The sequence below is a fragment of the Acartia tonsa genome, chromosome 1 (genome assembly GCF_053477335.1).
Source record: "Acartia tonsa isolate MP-2025a chromosome 1, ASM5347733v1, whole genome shotgun sequence".
Taxonomy (NCBI): domain Eukaryota; kingdom Metazoa; phylum Arthropoda; class Copepoda; order Calanoida; family Acartiidae; genus Acartia; species Acartia tonsa.
In genome coordinates, this window is record NC_137260.1 from 26420714 (window position 1) to 26434523 (window position 13810).

Genomic DNA, 13810 nt, shown 5'->3' on the forward strand with positions numbered 1-13810 from the left:
CAAAATATAATACATCTATTTTTGGTTTTCCTATATGGTATTTTTTGAATGTAAAACTCTGGGCAGATTTGATAATTAAGCTGATGTGATATAACACCTTTTTATTATTGTTTCTTAGAAGCAGACCATTTCAAATATTTTCTTCAAGTTCACATGCCGCGGTTTTTATATCGGTGTCTCCAGTTGTTTATTGGTTGATACAAAACAAGCCGATCCTTATTGGTATAGAGCGATAGCCTATTAGGAGCTGCCTCCAGTGGCGTCATTTAATTAGGAAATAGTAAAAGTTGCAATATCCCTTTAGAAACTAGGCTGGGACCTAATTTATGGCCAGGTTTCCTATCCATTATCCCTGAATCTAATAAAAATGAAAAAGATAACCATTTTGCAACTTCTTGCAGAGAAAAACATAAAAGAATGACTGAAAACTTTTGGTCCAAAAACTTTAAATCCGTTTTGGTGTTTTTAATGTAAGGTAAAAATACTAATATATTATGTAGAAAAAAACGTGATCTACACGCCACAGTATTTACATGAATAGTTTTAAAAATAAAATTTAAAATTCTGTTTATACATAATTTTTTTAGTCATAGTACGTATCACTTTATATGTTAAAATCAATAAATTCCAACGTAATTTGAAGGCTTGTTTACAACCATTTGTTAGAGAGAAAGATGTAAAAATTTGTTATTATTAACTAATAAACGTCAAACACTTATTTTTGGAAAATAAATTTAATAATAATAGAAAGCTGAGTGTTTTTAATATTTAACAAATTATAACTTAAAATGTTTATGTAAAAAAATAATCATAATCATGATAAGGTAAAAATTTGAACCCTTGCATAAGCTGAACGTCAGATACGTGTATAGTATACCCTATCGAAACATGTAACGACATATGATTTTACTCATTTATGTCGACTATATGGCATTAAATAAAACTGTTCATGACTGACATATTAGCGACATAATCATATTCTAAAGATATAATGATCAAATCCTAGGGAATATCCTAGGCTAGCGTCCTAGGAGTTACCTTATCAACCTAACAATCAATTATACGTTTATGTAATACTTATGAAACTCATAAACGAACCTTATAAATTTTAAAAATATTAAGTTTACATAACAATTATTAAAAATTGTTGCAATTTAGCAGATCTCATACCATATGCCTCCTTGGCGTTTTCCTCTTTTTTTTTCAATTTTAAAAATTTTTGTACTCCCCAGACAAAACTATGACTCTGACCAAAAACGATAATTATGTTAGGTTAGGGGACCAAGCGCTGCGGCCAGATATTTTGTTTTGTCGGGAAAGGGGGTTACTCCAATTTTCAAAATTGAAAAAAAATCCTAGGGAATAATACTGCCTCAATCCCTTGGCTAATTTAATCAAATGCCATATAGTCGACAATGAAACTGTTTGAAGAAGCAATGCTAGAATATGATAGATTTTGAATGACAATACCTGGGATTTTTCAACAGTAGAGTTGTGCCTATCACACATGGGTGAGATATCAAGTCCTGCTTCTCTCTCCTTATCTCCTTGCTGGTAGAATTCCTCCATGATCCTGTCACACCACTGCCTGTACAGCTCCAGAGGCTTCGTGGGGTTGGACAGATCCGCGCAGTGGACCATGTTTTGTAGCACCTAAACACATAAAATGTGAATATAAAAAAAAAAAATATATAAAATATCGAGAATTGTTTATAATTTTGGATCATGGAAAGAAAACAAAGAAGCGTGTTTCCTCGTATTTTCACAGTAACTTTTGATAAGTTATTTTAGGTTAGGTAAATGTTAATGATTTCCCCGCAGGGTAAGGAAAAGACCCCACAGGGGCTAGAAATAGGAGAAAGGCTAATATGAAAATATGACGAATCCCGCTACTTCGTTTTATTTTCATGCCCCTTTTTTATTTTATGTGTACTATATCATGATGATGTATTGTGAAATATTTCTTAATCTGTTCGACAACTATTATTATGCAAGGTTGACTTAAACCCTAGATTATCTTATTTGAGGATACCACTGCCCCACCCACTTCTTAGTTTGTATCATATTAATTCTACTTCATCTAACCTATACTCTACCTGTATTCTATCTGTATAATTATCCAGAAGTAGGACACCACTGCCCCACCCACTTCATAGTTTGTATCATATCTTCACCTAACCTATACATCTGCCTACCTGTATTCTATCTGTATAATTATCCAGAAGTAGGACACCACTGCCCCACCCACTTCATAGTTTGTATCATATCTTCACCTAACCTATACATCTGCCTACCTGTATTCTATCTGTATAATTATCCAGAAGTAGGACACCACTGCCCGCCACCTTCTTTGTTTCAACCATAGTTTTAAGATCAGCTAGCAGGCTCATGTGTTTTGACATATCTGTTGCAAGGACCTAAAATTTAAAGATTTTCATTAGAACGAAAAATATTTTTGTGTTTCCAAATAAAAGTACTCTTCAACCAATATAATCTGACCCAAGCACAACACACCGCCCCCCCCCCCCCTTATTTTCAAGCTATTTTAAAATAGCATGTTAGAATTGTTCTATCAATTTCAAACTTTTCAAGATGATTCCTGTAACAATTAGATACGGTTTAGAAAGCATAGCAACTCTCTATTCGTTACTAGAAAGTCTGTACGGTTTAAAAAACATTTTACTATTTTACAACAATTTTTTTATGACAAAATTATTCGCTTCATCTGATTTTTGGAACAATGATTCCTAGAACAAAAAGGTATAATATTTAAGGCTAAGCATATCTACAAGTGTTATTATTTGTTTGAGCTAACGTCTGAGCTTTCTTTTTATGGATATCATTATCCGTGTTAATATAACTTTTGTAAGACTCACCATATCTATGACCATTTTCCTAAGTGTTTGTCTCTGCTTCCTGTTTAGGTTGACGAATATATCACAGTCAGGGTTCTGAAGGAGCTTGAAGGCCACGGCCAGGTGATGGTTTTCAAGCACACTCTCGTCATTGTACATCAGGGCCAGCTCTGCAATTAGTAGATTTTATGAAAAAAGAATTGCTCCATTGACTTCAAACTTTGTCTCAACATATAAAATTAGATTGAATTTAGTTGCTGAATTTATAAACTTGTAATAAACTCATAAAACACATTTTTTTTCAAATTCTAATTTCAAGCAAATTCTTACTTTGAATTAAGATATTTTATATGATAAATTAATCGTTTTGATATAGTTTTTTTTTACAGTGTCGTACCATAATCCTATATTACAAAGTTGTAAATTTTGTTTGTCTAAAGCTAAAGATCTCGGAATTTGCTGGTTCCTATAGCTTGTACTTTTCAGGGTAGCTTTATAAATGTCTTGATATGGTTTGAGGTTATTTTTCTGACCTCCCTCGCCTTTTCCTAGAGGCCAGGGGTGAAGAAACCATACAAACTAGTAATCATACAACCATTTATGACACTTTGAACTAAACAAAGCATTTGATAGTATAATGGGTATACATAATGATTATTTTTTTTTTCCAGCGTGGCTTCGAAACTAATTAATATCCGCTGGATTGGAACTGGTTCTGAGTTATACAGAAACATCATGTATATCGTTGTATCACAGACAATTTTCCACGAATATCATGGATGTTTATGTATGTCCTACTGTTGGTTACCTGAGCTAGTATTGATAAGGTATTGGTTGGTAAGGCCAGGATGGTCAACATCATGGATGTAAGTCCTACTGTTGGTTACCTGAGCTAGTATTGATAAGGTATTGGTTGGTAAGGCCAGGATGGTCAACATCATGGATGTATGTCCTACTGTTGGTTACCTGAGCTAGTATTGATAAGGTATTGGTTGGTAAGGCCAGGATGGTCAACATCATGGATGTATGTCCTACTGTTGGTTACCTGAGCTAGTATTGATAAGGTATTGGTTGGTAAGGCCAGGATGGTCAACATCATGGATGGCTGCGGAGAATATTGCAGACATAATCTCTAAAGGAGTGAACACACCCTAAACATTCAAAATAAATTAATTTCAGAACAATCAATAGTGCCTATGAAAAATGACGTCATACTGGGTTACCATTGGTTATTTAAAATGTACTGGCCTGCCATTGGTAATTTAGTCTGTGTATTAGCCTCTCATTGGTCATTTGTATTGTATGACGTAATTTGTATGCAATATAAAGAGCTTGCATCAATTATAGTGAATTTTAAAAGAATACTATCAAAAAGAAAAAATATTTCCAGTATCGCTTCGAATCCGATTAACATTCGGTGGATTAGAACCGGTTCTCAGCCATACTGAAAAATCATGTATCGTATCTTATTATATCCAGAATTCTACTTATATAAAAATGTATAATCATAACGTTTAAACCAGTTTTTTTTAGCTTGTGCCTCCGACATCTCAAGGCTATACTTGTTTATTTTTATATCCGCGGAAAATAGATAAAAATTATACAACTTATTCTGAATAACCTATACTAATTTCGAGAGGAAAAGTTTCTTATTCAAAAATTTAACTATTAGATACATCGATAATCTTGAAAGACACAAATCTTCTTATTTTAAGATTCATATTTTCTTTTTCTTTTATAATTTTAAAATAATTCTTATTACGTTTTTAAATGTGGAGTATTTTGAAACAAAAATATAACAAATATTTTGTATTTACAATTTATTTATTGTTATTTAACAATTTGTCAGCTTTTAATAATTCCATATTTACATAAATTCAGAGAATATTTAATGACGTACATTTGGATAAGATTCCTTTTAAAGTTATTGGACCAAACAAAAGCCTGCTTGGGTATCCAATCTACCCACACAAGAGGATATTCAGAAGGGGCGTTAAATATTAGGCCATTTGAGGGTAAGAATCAGCAATAAAAAAAACCACGGCGTTATTAGAGGCAATATGGTAGCTGTATTATCAAAATTCTAAAAATCTATTAATTTTAGAAGATAATTTTGTTAAGGTACTATTTATTATACTAGCAGCTACGCCCCTAGAAGCCTCTAAGGGCACTTAAGGTAGGGAAAAGTCGACCTCATCCCATTTTAAATTTTTGGTCAAAAGAGTAAAAAGATATTTTTTTTTGGGGGGGGGGGTGAAGACACCTTCCCCCAAAATAGTTTAAAACCTTCCAAGGACCTATAAGAAGCTTCACTGTAAAGGAGAACAATATCAATTCAGTGTTTAGCGAGATCCTCCAGGACAGACAAAAAACGCTTACTACTTTATATAATAGGATTTTTAGACTGGATTTAACTCCAAATTAGATCCCCTTTCAAAAAAGTGACACTTCCTAAATTTGTGAAATCTATATATTAAGCTTATGATCTAAATATAACCATAACATGTATATAAGGATAATTCCAGGAAAATACTCCAAATTTCTATAAATTTATTAAAATAACGTCATAAAACTAATTCCACTAAACCAACGCTAAATCATACATTTATTAGAAATATGTTGTTTAATATCAAAAGATATCCGTATAATAAAGTAACCGCTCAACCGATCGGGTTCTCCTTAACAGGGTAGATTCTCATAGGTCCCGGGAAGGTTTATAACTATTTTGGGGGAGGGTATCACCACCCTCCCAAGATAAATCACAAAGAGAGTTCAACGAAACATAAACGTCAAAAAAAACATTTAAAGTGCCCCTAGAGGCCTCTAGGGGGCGTAGCTGCTAGTGACCTAAAAAAGTGGCATTACATTCTATTAAATGGAAAGACGATGTAAAACAAATTGTTCTCACCTCCAAAGCTGGGGAATTCAGGAGAGTATTCATGGATAGAGTTACATCTGCAGCATGGACACTATTGTGATAAGGAACATCCTAAATATAATTATATTGGACACTATTCTGATAATGATATAGTAAAATATGCAGCAAGTTTACTATTGTTTCAAGCAATTTAGCAAAGGCGTGCCGTAAGGGGGTGTCAACACTCCCTAAAAATTTGAATTCGTAAGACATGCCTTTCCCCTTTTTTCACATCCACATGGTAAATCGCTGTGCACCGCCACTGGTTAAAAGACTTTTCTAGGAGAATCAAATATTTCAAACCAGTAAACAAAATCAACACAAATGGAAAATGTTACCTTTAGATAATGATCTTCTAATGTTAAAAGTAGGGAAACTAATTTTTCAGCAGGTATTTGAAAGATTGACACCAGTTCTCGATTCTAAACAGAAAATAATAATAGTTAAGCAAACTAATTTTCCTCAGTGAGGGATTTTTCAACTGCTAATCATCTTTGCACTGCTAGTTATATATCTACGCCATCTCATTAAAGTACATTAAAAAATGCTTTTAAAATTTTAATTCAATCTTTTCATGGATATATCTCTTAAGTTGAAGTATATAAAATGTTTTTTCTTATTTTCTCTCTCTAAGATTTCAAGTTATAAATAATTCTTTCATTTCCTAGAAAAAATTTAAAATAAACCAAACAACATATAAGTACTTTTTATATTTTATTTTTATACAAAAAAAACTTTTGACCTATATAACTTTAAACTGACAAAGCAAATTCAAACAATAATCTTAAAATACACTTATTTTTTTTCTTACAGATTTTAAATAATGTGTTTTTTAAGTAGTGAATCTTCTATATTTTCTTTTCGTCAGTTTGTTCAAAAAGGTATCTGGTTTACCTTGAAAATGGTGTAGGTAACTGCAGTTAAAGGCCGTAGATTGGAATATTGTGACACCTAAAACACAAAATAAAAGTTAAAGAAAAGAGTTTCTTTATACTAGATCTAAAATTTTTCTAAAAATCTTACTTGTGAAAATACTAAGGCTCGGCAGCCGCTCTCCGACCGCCTCTAAGCCCCAAGAAATAAATCAAATATGACAATCCCTCTTTTTAATCTTTTTTTCAAAATATCAAAATGGGTTTCAAGTTAAGGCTTAATCGCGGCAAACACGTGGCTGCCGAGCCCTCAAAAACACTACTTACTTTGAAGATATCAGTGCCCCACTGGTCCGTACCATCGAAAATTTCACCTAAAAAAACAATTTAACAAAAGATTGACAAAAAATATTTAGATCAAAAGTTTACATCTAAGAATTAATTTTAAAAATATCTTTGTTTATTTTAAAAAATTTGCATTATTACAATGAAATATAATTAAGTTCTAGAAAGTTGTAGAGAAAAGTTTAAGAATAGCTAAGCTTTATTTTTTTACCATAAATATAACTACAAATCTAAAAAATATCCAATAAAATTAAAATCAAACATGTATATGAAGACTACTTAAGTTAAAAATACATAGAAAATTGCTTTTTTTGCATATACTAATTGGTAATTAACAGAAATTCATCCTTTTGTACATAAGTATTGAAGAACAGACCTTGAAATGAGGTGTGCTAATGAAATTTAAATGTTTGTTTCTCACCTAATTGTTGTTCAAATGGAGTATGAACACCATATCTAGGTAACCCTGAGCTTGTTTGAACACTATAAAAAATAGGAGAAATCAATAGGTACATAAAATTCACTATGTAATAATATGAAATATCCTACAATAATATTATTTTAAAACCATAGACATAGTATAATAGACATATTTGGGAATAGCTATGCTTACATTAAGGTTTAACAGGTGTTTTAGTGCTGTTTACAGGAAGGGACTTAGAAGGGAATGTAGAAGTGAAGCTTCATAATAGTCTTAAAATACAATAATTTTCTTAAATTTTATTTGAATTTAAAACTAATGTATGATACCTGTTAGTATGGTCGAGGGACTTGTTATTGACCCCTGTAATGATGGACATCACTTTATTACTCTCCTCGCCCTCATCCGCCTCGTCAATGCCGCCGCTTCCACCGCCACCACCCCCGCCATCAGCTACCATATCAGCAACCTTGACCTTTTTATCGGCCAGCTGCTCACCGCGCACATCAACCTCTTGGTCCTTGTCTAAATCAAAATAGAATATCAAAACTGAGGTACTTCAACATGAAAAAAAGACACTAAGAATATTTTTACATCCCTTTAAAGTGAGACTAGTAGATAATCTTTAAAAAATCACCCCTACATTAACAGACAGAAATTCTTATTATATCTTTATCTTGGATATTTTTTATAAGTCTACTCTCTAATAAACCATAGAGGTTTTGGATGAACTATGAACAAACATCCCTATTACATTGTATAGTATACTTATCTTTAACCTTAGTCATGGGATCTTTTGATTTCGATCGTCAATATTTGATAATAAAAGATCCAGTGACACTCAGTTGAGATATAATTTTCCATCGCGTACAATCATGACACTGTCATAGGGATGGAATAATCTATCACTTTAATTTTAATTAATAATATTCTTTCAAAAATGTCATGGCGTGTAAAGGGTTTTGCCATTGGGGTTTACACTCCCCTTAAATCAAAATTGAGGAGAGCTGTAGGAGTTATAAGACTGTATTACAGTCAAAAAAGGGGTGTTATTTTATCGTGCGCATGGTTGTATTTCATCCCTGTACATGATAGCTCTATGTTTGAATGCTAGCGGCTACACCTAGGAGAAGCTACCCTGTAAAGGAGAACCATACCGGTTCAGCAGTTAACGATATCTTTCGGTACAAACAAACAGACAAACATCCTGTTACTCTTTTATAAGGGTTTACCTAAGAATGTGCTGCAAATATATTCCGAGACTTGGTTTCCAGATTTAGACTCGGAGAAATGGCTCAGCTCTTTGTTCAACATTCGTTTAAACTAAAAATAAAACCTTTTAATATAAACTACTCACAGTCTAATGTCCGCGGGTACGTATATAAAAATTGTATGTTTGATTACTTTTTACATTTTAATTAAGTTCATGACACAAATTCTTGGTAAAAACTTAAAGAGAGAAATTTTGAAACAAAATGACTAAATATAAATACTTAAAATATGGTTTAAAAAATAAATAAGTACGTTATTGACATATAAGTACATTAGAGAGTAGATATTGAATTAACTATTAATAAATTTGTTTATAAAGAAAGTACGAGTTATAAAATATAATAATATTTAGATAATATATTTTGTTTGTAAAATATTTTTTAAATTTTAGTAAAATTTCATGTATAATAATTTTAATAATGTTATAATGTCTGAGATTATCAATATTTCATCATGTCAGTGGTTATAGGATACCGATATATGTACATTAGTTTACAGTAGCGACTTTAAAGCTAGAATCTGTTCATCTATCAGTAGGTACTTTAACAAATTCAACCCTGACATAATTTTTTTTTACTTTTTAGGAACTTTCAAATGTGAACTAATATACTTTAAACATATAAGGACACATAGAAAACTAGTTTATCTGCTACCTATGGATATTATTGTTCTTGTTGCTGATAATATGTAAATATAGAACATTACATTTTGCTATTTTTAAAACAGGTTTTCTTGGGTTTCATAAAAAAACATAACCACATTATCTTTTTGAAAGGTAAAGTATTATAATTAAGATGCATAAACAAATGTATAATATTGAATTATTAGTTTAAAGTTAATTTCTTTTCAACTTATAATGATTTCCTTTCAAAAATAAGTCTCAAAAGTTAGTTTTAAATAAAAAGAAGAATATTCTTAGAATCATATTAATTCCTCTAAAAGCACCACTTTTGATTTATTGTGAACTGAATTTATTTCCTTAGATTTGTTTAGATTTAATTAAACCATTTGATTCGGTGATGTTTTTAATTCATGTTGACTACCTTTGTTTGTTTTATAAATCTAATCATGGTATGAACCTCTCTAGGTTCCACCTCTCCCAGAGATATCAATGAACACTTTCTACACCCACAAGATGGGTCCCTGGAGGCGCAGCCCTTCCCCAGGCCTCCAGATGGCGGGTCATCCTGATGACTAAGGTGATGCTGCAGCTGTTTTGTTATTGATCTGCGACCATGATGGTTGTTGATAGCTGGTGTATGCTGCTGGCTCTTGGATGCAGGAGTGGCCTGGTTGGACACCTGCGAGTGTCTATGGTGGTTGAGGTGATGGAGAGGTGGATGGTCGACCCCACCGCTGTCCTCTCCGCGTCGGTCAGATTCTGGAGATTCACTGTGCAATCAAAATTCATAATTCCATGTCAAAGATTCATAGAATTTATTACAAATTTTCTCTCTAAATCAACCCAACGGTTCTCTCTTTCTCTTTTTTATTAATCTCTCTTTCTCTCTCTCTTAACTTTATCTGACATTTATCCAAATATTGAATTCTATATTTAACTCTAAACATAGAAAATTTTAGTGTAAGAGTCTGGTAGTTAATGTGACTTTGCTAGGCTAAATATCTTAATTAAAGTTTGTTTAAAAGTGATATATTAATATAAATATCAGGTAAAAGATTTTATTTTAATTACACTTTATTTTTAAATATTTTTCAAATAAGAGGATATTCTAATCTGTCTTTAATTTTCTATGGAACCTTACTACTATTTTGGGAGCTTGAAACTAAAACTGAGTAAAAATAAGATTAGCAAAGTTTTGCAACTGTGTATATACTGTAGAATACAGGAACAAAGATAAATATGCTCAAATAAAGTACAACACTGGCTGACGAAGGTTAACATTGTATCAAGGACGTCCAAGCTTTTTTATTTGGTGGGTGGTAAAATGTAAAAAAATTTAAATTCATTTGGGGGAGGGGTGTAATCTTTATATAATATAATCAAGGACGTCCAAGATTCCCCCCCCTCCCCTCCTTTGGACGTCCCTGCATTGTTTGTTAGTTTATCCACCCCTAGATAAAATTATTTAAAGAGCAGGGTAACATATTAAAAATTTTAGGTTTAATCAAACAAGCCAAATAATATGAACAAATATAAACTAAGCTCTAATTTCTTCGATGATTCCTTCGCATAGCTATGATCGTATAAGGGCACATTAATTACTTTATTATCTGTGCTTATCTTTTTTTCTAGAAATTTTATTCTTTTCCTTATAAAAGAGTACAGAGTTAGAAAGTCAATAAAGTAGTTTTTTTTGTAGCAATGCTATTCTATAATCCGAAATGTCCTTCCGTCTGTCTGTCCATCTGTCTGTAACATTTTAGGGAAATGTGATTTTCTCGACTCCTATTCAAGATAGCCATTAACATTAGAACTCAATTCCTATTGTTTTTAGGGTTGATTATATGTAGTAAGAGGCAGGTAGCTTTATTACAAGATAAAATGTTTTATGAAATTATTTTTAGCGATTATATGCATATTACTTATTTTCTGTTATTTTGTAAGTTTTTAATATTTTGTACTTCGCTTCTGATGGATGTTGCCATCCTTGTTTTTTTTTTATAGTTTTTCTAAGAACCTTTGTACATTTTTTACCCCGAGTAAAAAGCAATTTATTAAATGTAAAGAAAACCCATTAAAATGCTTTCATAAGGAAAATTTGAATATGAAATGTGTACATCAATCAAATTCTCAGCCCAGTTAAAGTTTTTAAAAAAATTTGCATACTCTTTTTAAATATCTTACTAAATGCATATTTCTGCATATAACTTCTATGAGGAAGTTAACATTTTAAATAATTTAGATCAAAACTTTTTAAAAACATTTTCTTCATTCAAGAAAAAACATGAAAAAGAATTAGAAAAGAAAATTGTTAGAATAATGACACACATCTAAATTTACTAATTGTGGGTTTCTTTTTATGCCACCCCCAAAATTACTCATATTTTGAAGAAGACTAAAAAAAGTTTTTAAAATGTCTGAACTTTTCTCCCTAATATTTTTGAAGAAAAACAACAAGTTTGAATAATGATATGAGAAATATTATATTTATGATTCAGCTGTCTAAATATTCCTTCTGGCAAATAAATCAGAATAGATATAAAAACATGATGTGCAGAGTCTGAGAGAGAGAGAGAGAGAGAGAGAGAGAGAGAGAGAGAGAGAAAATGAAAATATAAACAAATGTTGAGGCGGCTGTTTTGGGGCAAATAAAGTTTTTTTTTTCAAAGCTCAGCTTGTCTCTATACTGTTAAGACTTTAAAAATTTATATTAGGTAAAGTCAAAAGTAAGGCAATGATAAAAATATCACATAACAATTTAAAACAAACTAAAAAATTTAAGAGAATTAAAAAAATGCCATTAAGAAAAACATGTTTAACACCAATGACAAAAAATGCCAAGGTGAGAAAAGAAGCCGTTTAGAACACTTCTTTTGTTTATTATAAATTCCCTCTTCTTAGATAAAATTTAAATTTTAGCCTTTGATAATAAATCTGCTATTGCCCTTTTCAATAGCATAAACAATCATTTAGAATTGACTCACCAGGAGTTAGAATATCAACACATCAAATCAAATATAAAAGATATGCACTGGGTTTGTTTGTTTCAGGAAAGATTTCTCCATAAATTACCTTGTCAGTGGGTATCTGAATTTATTTTTATAATTTACAAATGGCGGCATAAAAACATAGTATAATCGGCTATAGACACCATCAATTTTTTTGTTGTTGCAAAAATAACCATGGCAGTGATGCTACTCTATAGCCAATTCTCCGAATCTAATTTCTTTGAAACCAACCACTGCACTGTTTGAAAGCAACCACTGTTTGAAAGGTATCAAAGATAGTCAACTTACATTGCTGCCTTAATCCAAAGAGCTGGTTGCAAAAAAGCACTTCATAATAATAAACAATTTACATTTGATTATGTAGACCGAGGATTAAATGATTAATTTATTCCCATTTTATGACATGGCAAAACCGTGTGACAGAGTATATATAGGCAAAATATTTTATTTTCATAAGTATGATGGTATTTTCAGGTAATTACAATTGACAAAATGCCTTTGACGCCAACACCATGATTAAGAACCGAGACAATGATTATGACAACTGAAAACACTGAATTGTTACAAATTTTTCACCATTAAAAAAGGTCATTGATACAGTTTTTCTATGTCGTATTATGCAATAACACACTTTGATTATTATCCATGAAAAACAGTTTTTTTCTTCAATATTCCTATAAACGGATTAACTACCTTTCATTTATTTTGTAGTGCTTTCACTTTAAGTACCCTGGTCAACACTGATAACCCCCTCTCATTTTAAAATAAATTAAACCTCTTAGATAACTTCTTTAAATTTAACGGGAAAGGTGTACTTTGTAAAATCGCCAATTAAAAAAAACTTTTACCCCGCAATTTACATAAAAAATCTATTGTTTGATTAGTCAGGAAAAAATGAAGAGTCAGAGTGCAAAAAGCGATCCTAGCTTGTGTAGTAATTATAATTATAATAAAGCTTTCATATCCAGACTGCGACCTGGTGTTCACTCATTAAATGATTAATGGATTAAGTACTTAGAAGTGTATTATTGTATTAACAGTATGTGTTATGTACATACGTAATAATAACAGCTAAAATTATCCTTATATAAAAGTAACAGGATGTTTGCTGAAGGATCTCGCTAACTGCAACCACCACCCTCCAGAGAGAAAGCAGCCTTAGATGAAAATGACATACTACCAATTTTTTTTTACATTTCTTTAAAAATTAAAATTGAAAGTTGGGGTGGTCCATCCCCCTCCTTTAATGCCTCAAGGGGCGTAGTCACTAGTATTAGAATAGAATAAGGTACGAAATAAAAACTATACTCAAAGGGATTTAAAACATTTTTACTCACTCAAGATTAAAAACTCAATCTAATAAACTTTAATGGTTTTATAAATTTGCCCTGAAAGTTTAATATTTTTTCATATAATATCTATTTTATCAAAGTGTTAAACAAGAAATATTTAATAAGCAAAGGAAAATATAAATTTCTCTATGTTAATAATGAATTCC

The 13810-nt window shown here is 31.3% G+C and overlaps 1 protein-coding gene across 3 annotated transcripts in view; it reads right to left on the reverse strand.

The window, feature by feature from the left end:
• The window catches only part of LOC145316218 (3',5'-cyclic-AMP phosphodiesterase-like), a 125510-nt gene that overhangs the window by 2822 nt on the left and 108878 nt on the right, over window positions 1–13810 (reverse strand). For all 3 annotated transcript variants that reach the window (XM_080156579.1, XM_080156590.1, XM_080156597.1), the window contains 11 exons: window positions 8643–8733; window positions 7740–7935; window positions 7411–7472; window positions 6972–7018; window positions 6667–6723; window positions 6111–6194; window positions 5764–5844; window positions 3901–4006; window positions 2877–3025; window positions 2295–2417; window positions 1471–1653 (listed from right to left, as the gene is read on the reverse strand). In XM_080156579.1, the coding sequence (XP_080012705.1) occupies window positions 1471–1653; window positions 2295–2417; window positions 2877–3025; window positions 3901–4006; window positions 5764–5844; window positions 6111–6194; window positions 6667–6723; window positions 6972–7018; window positions 7411–7472; window positions 7740–7935; window positions 8643–8733 (1179 nt within the window). The remainder of the gene's footprint in view (window positions 1–1470; window positions 1654–2294; window positions 2418–2876; window positions 3026–3900; window positions 4007–5763; window positions 5845–6110; window positions 6195–6666; window positions 6724–6971; window positions 7019–7410; window positions 7473–7739; window positions 7936–8642; window positions 8734–13810) is intronic.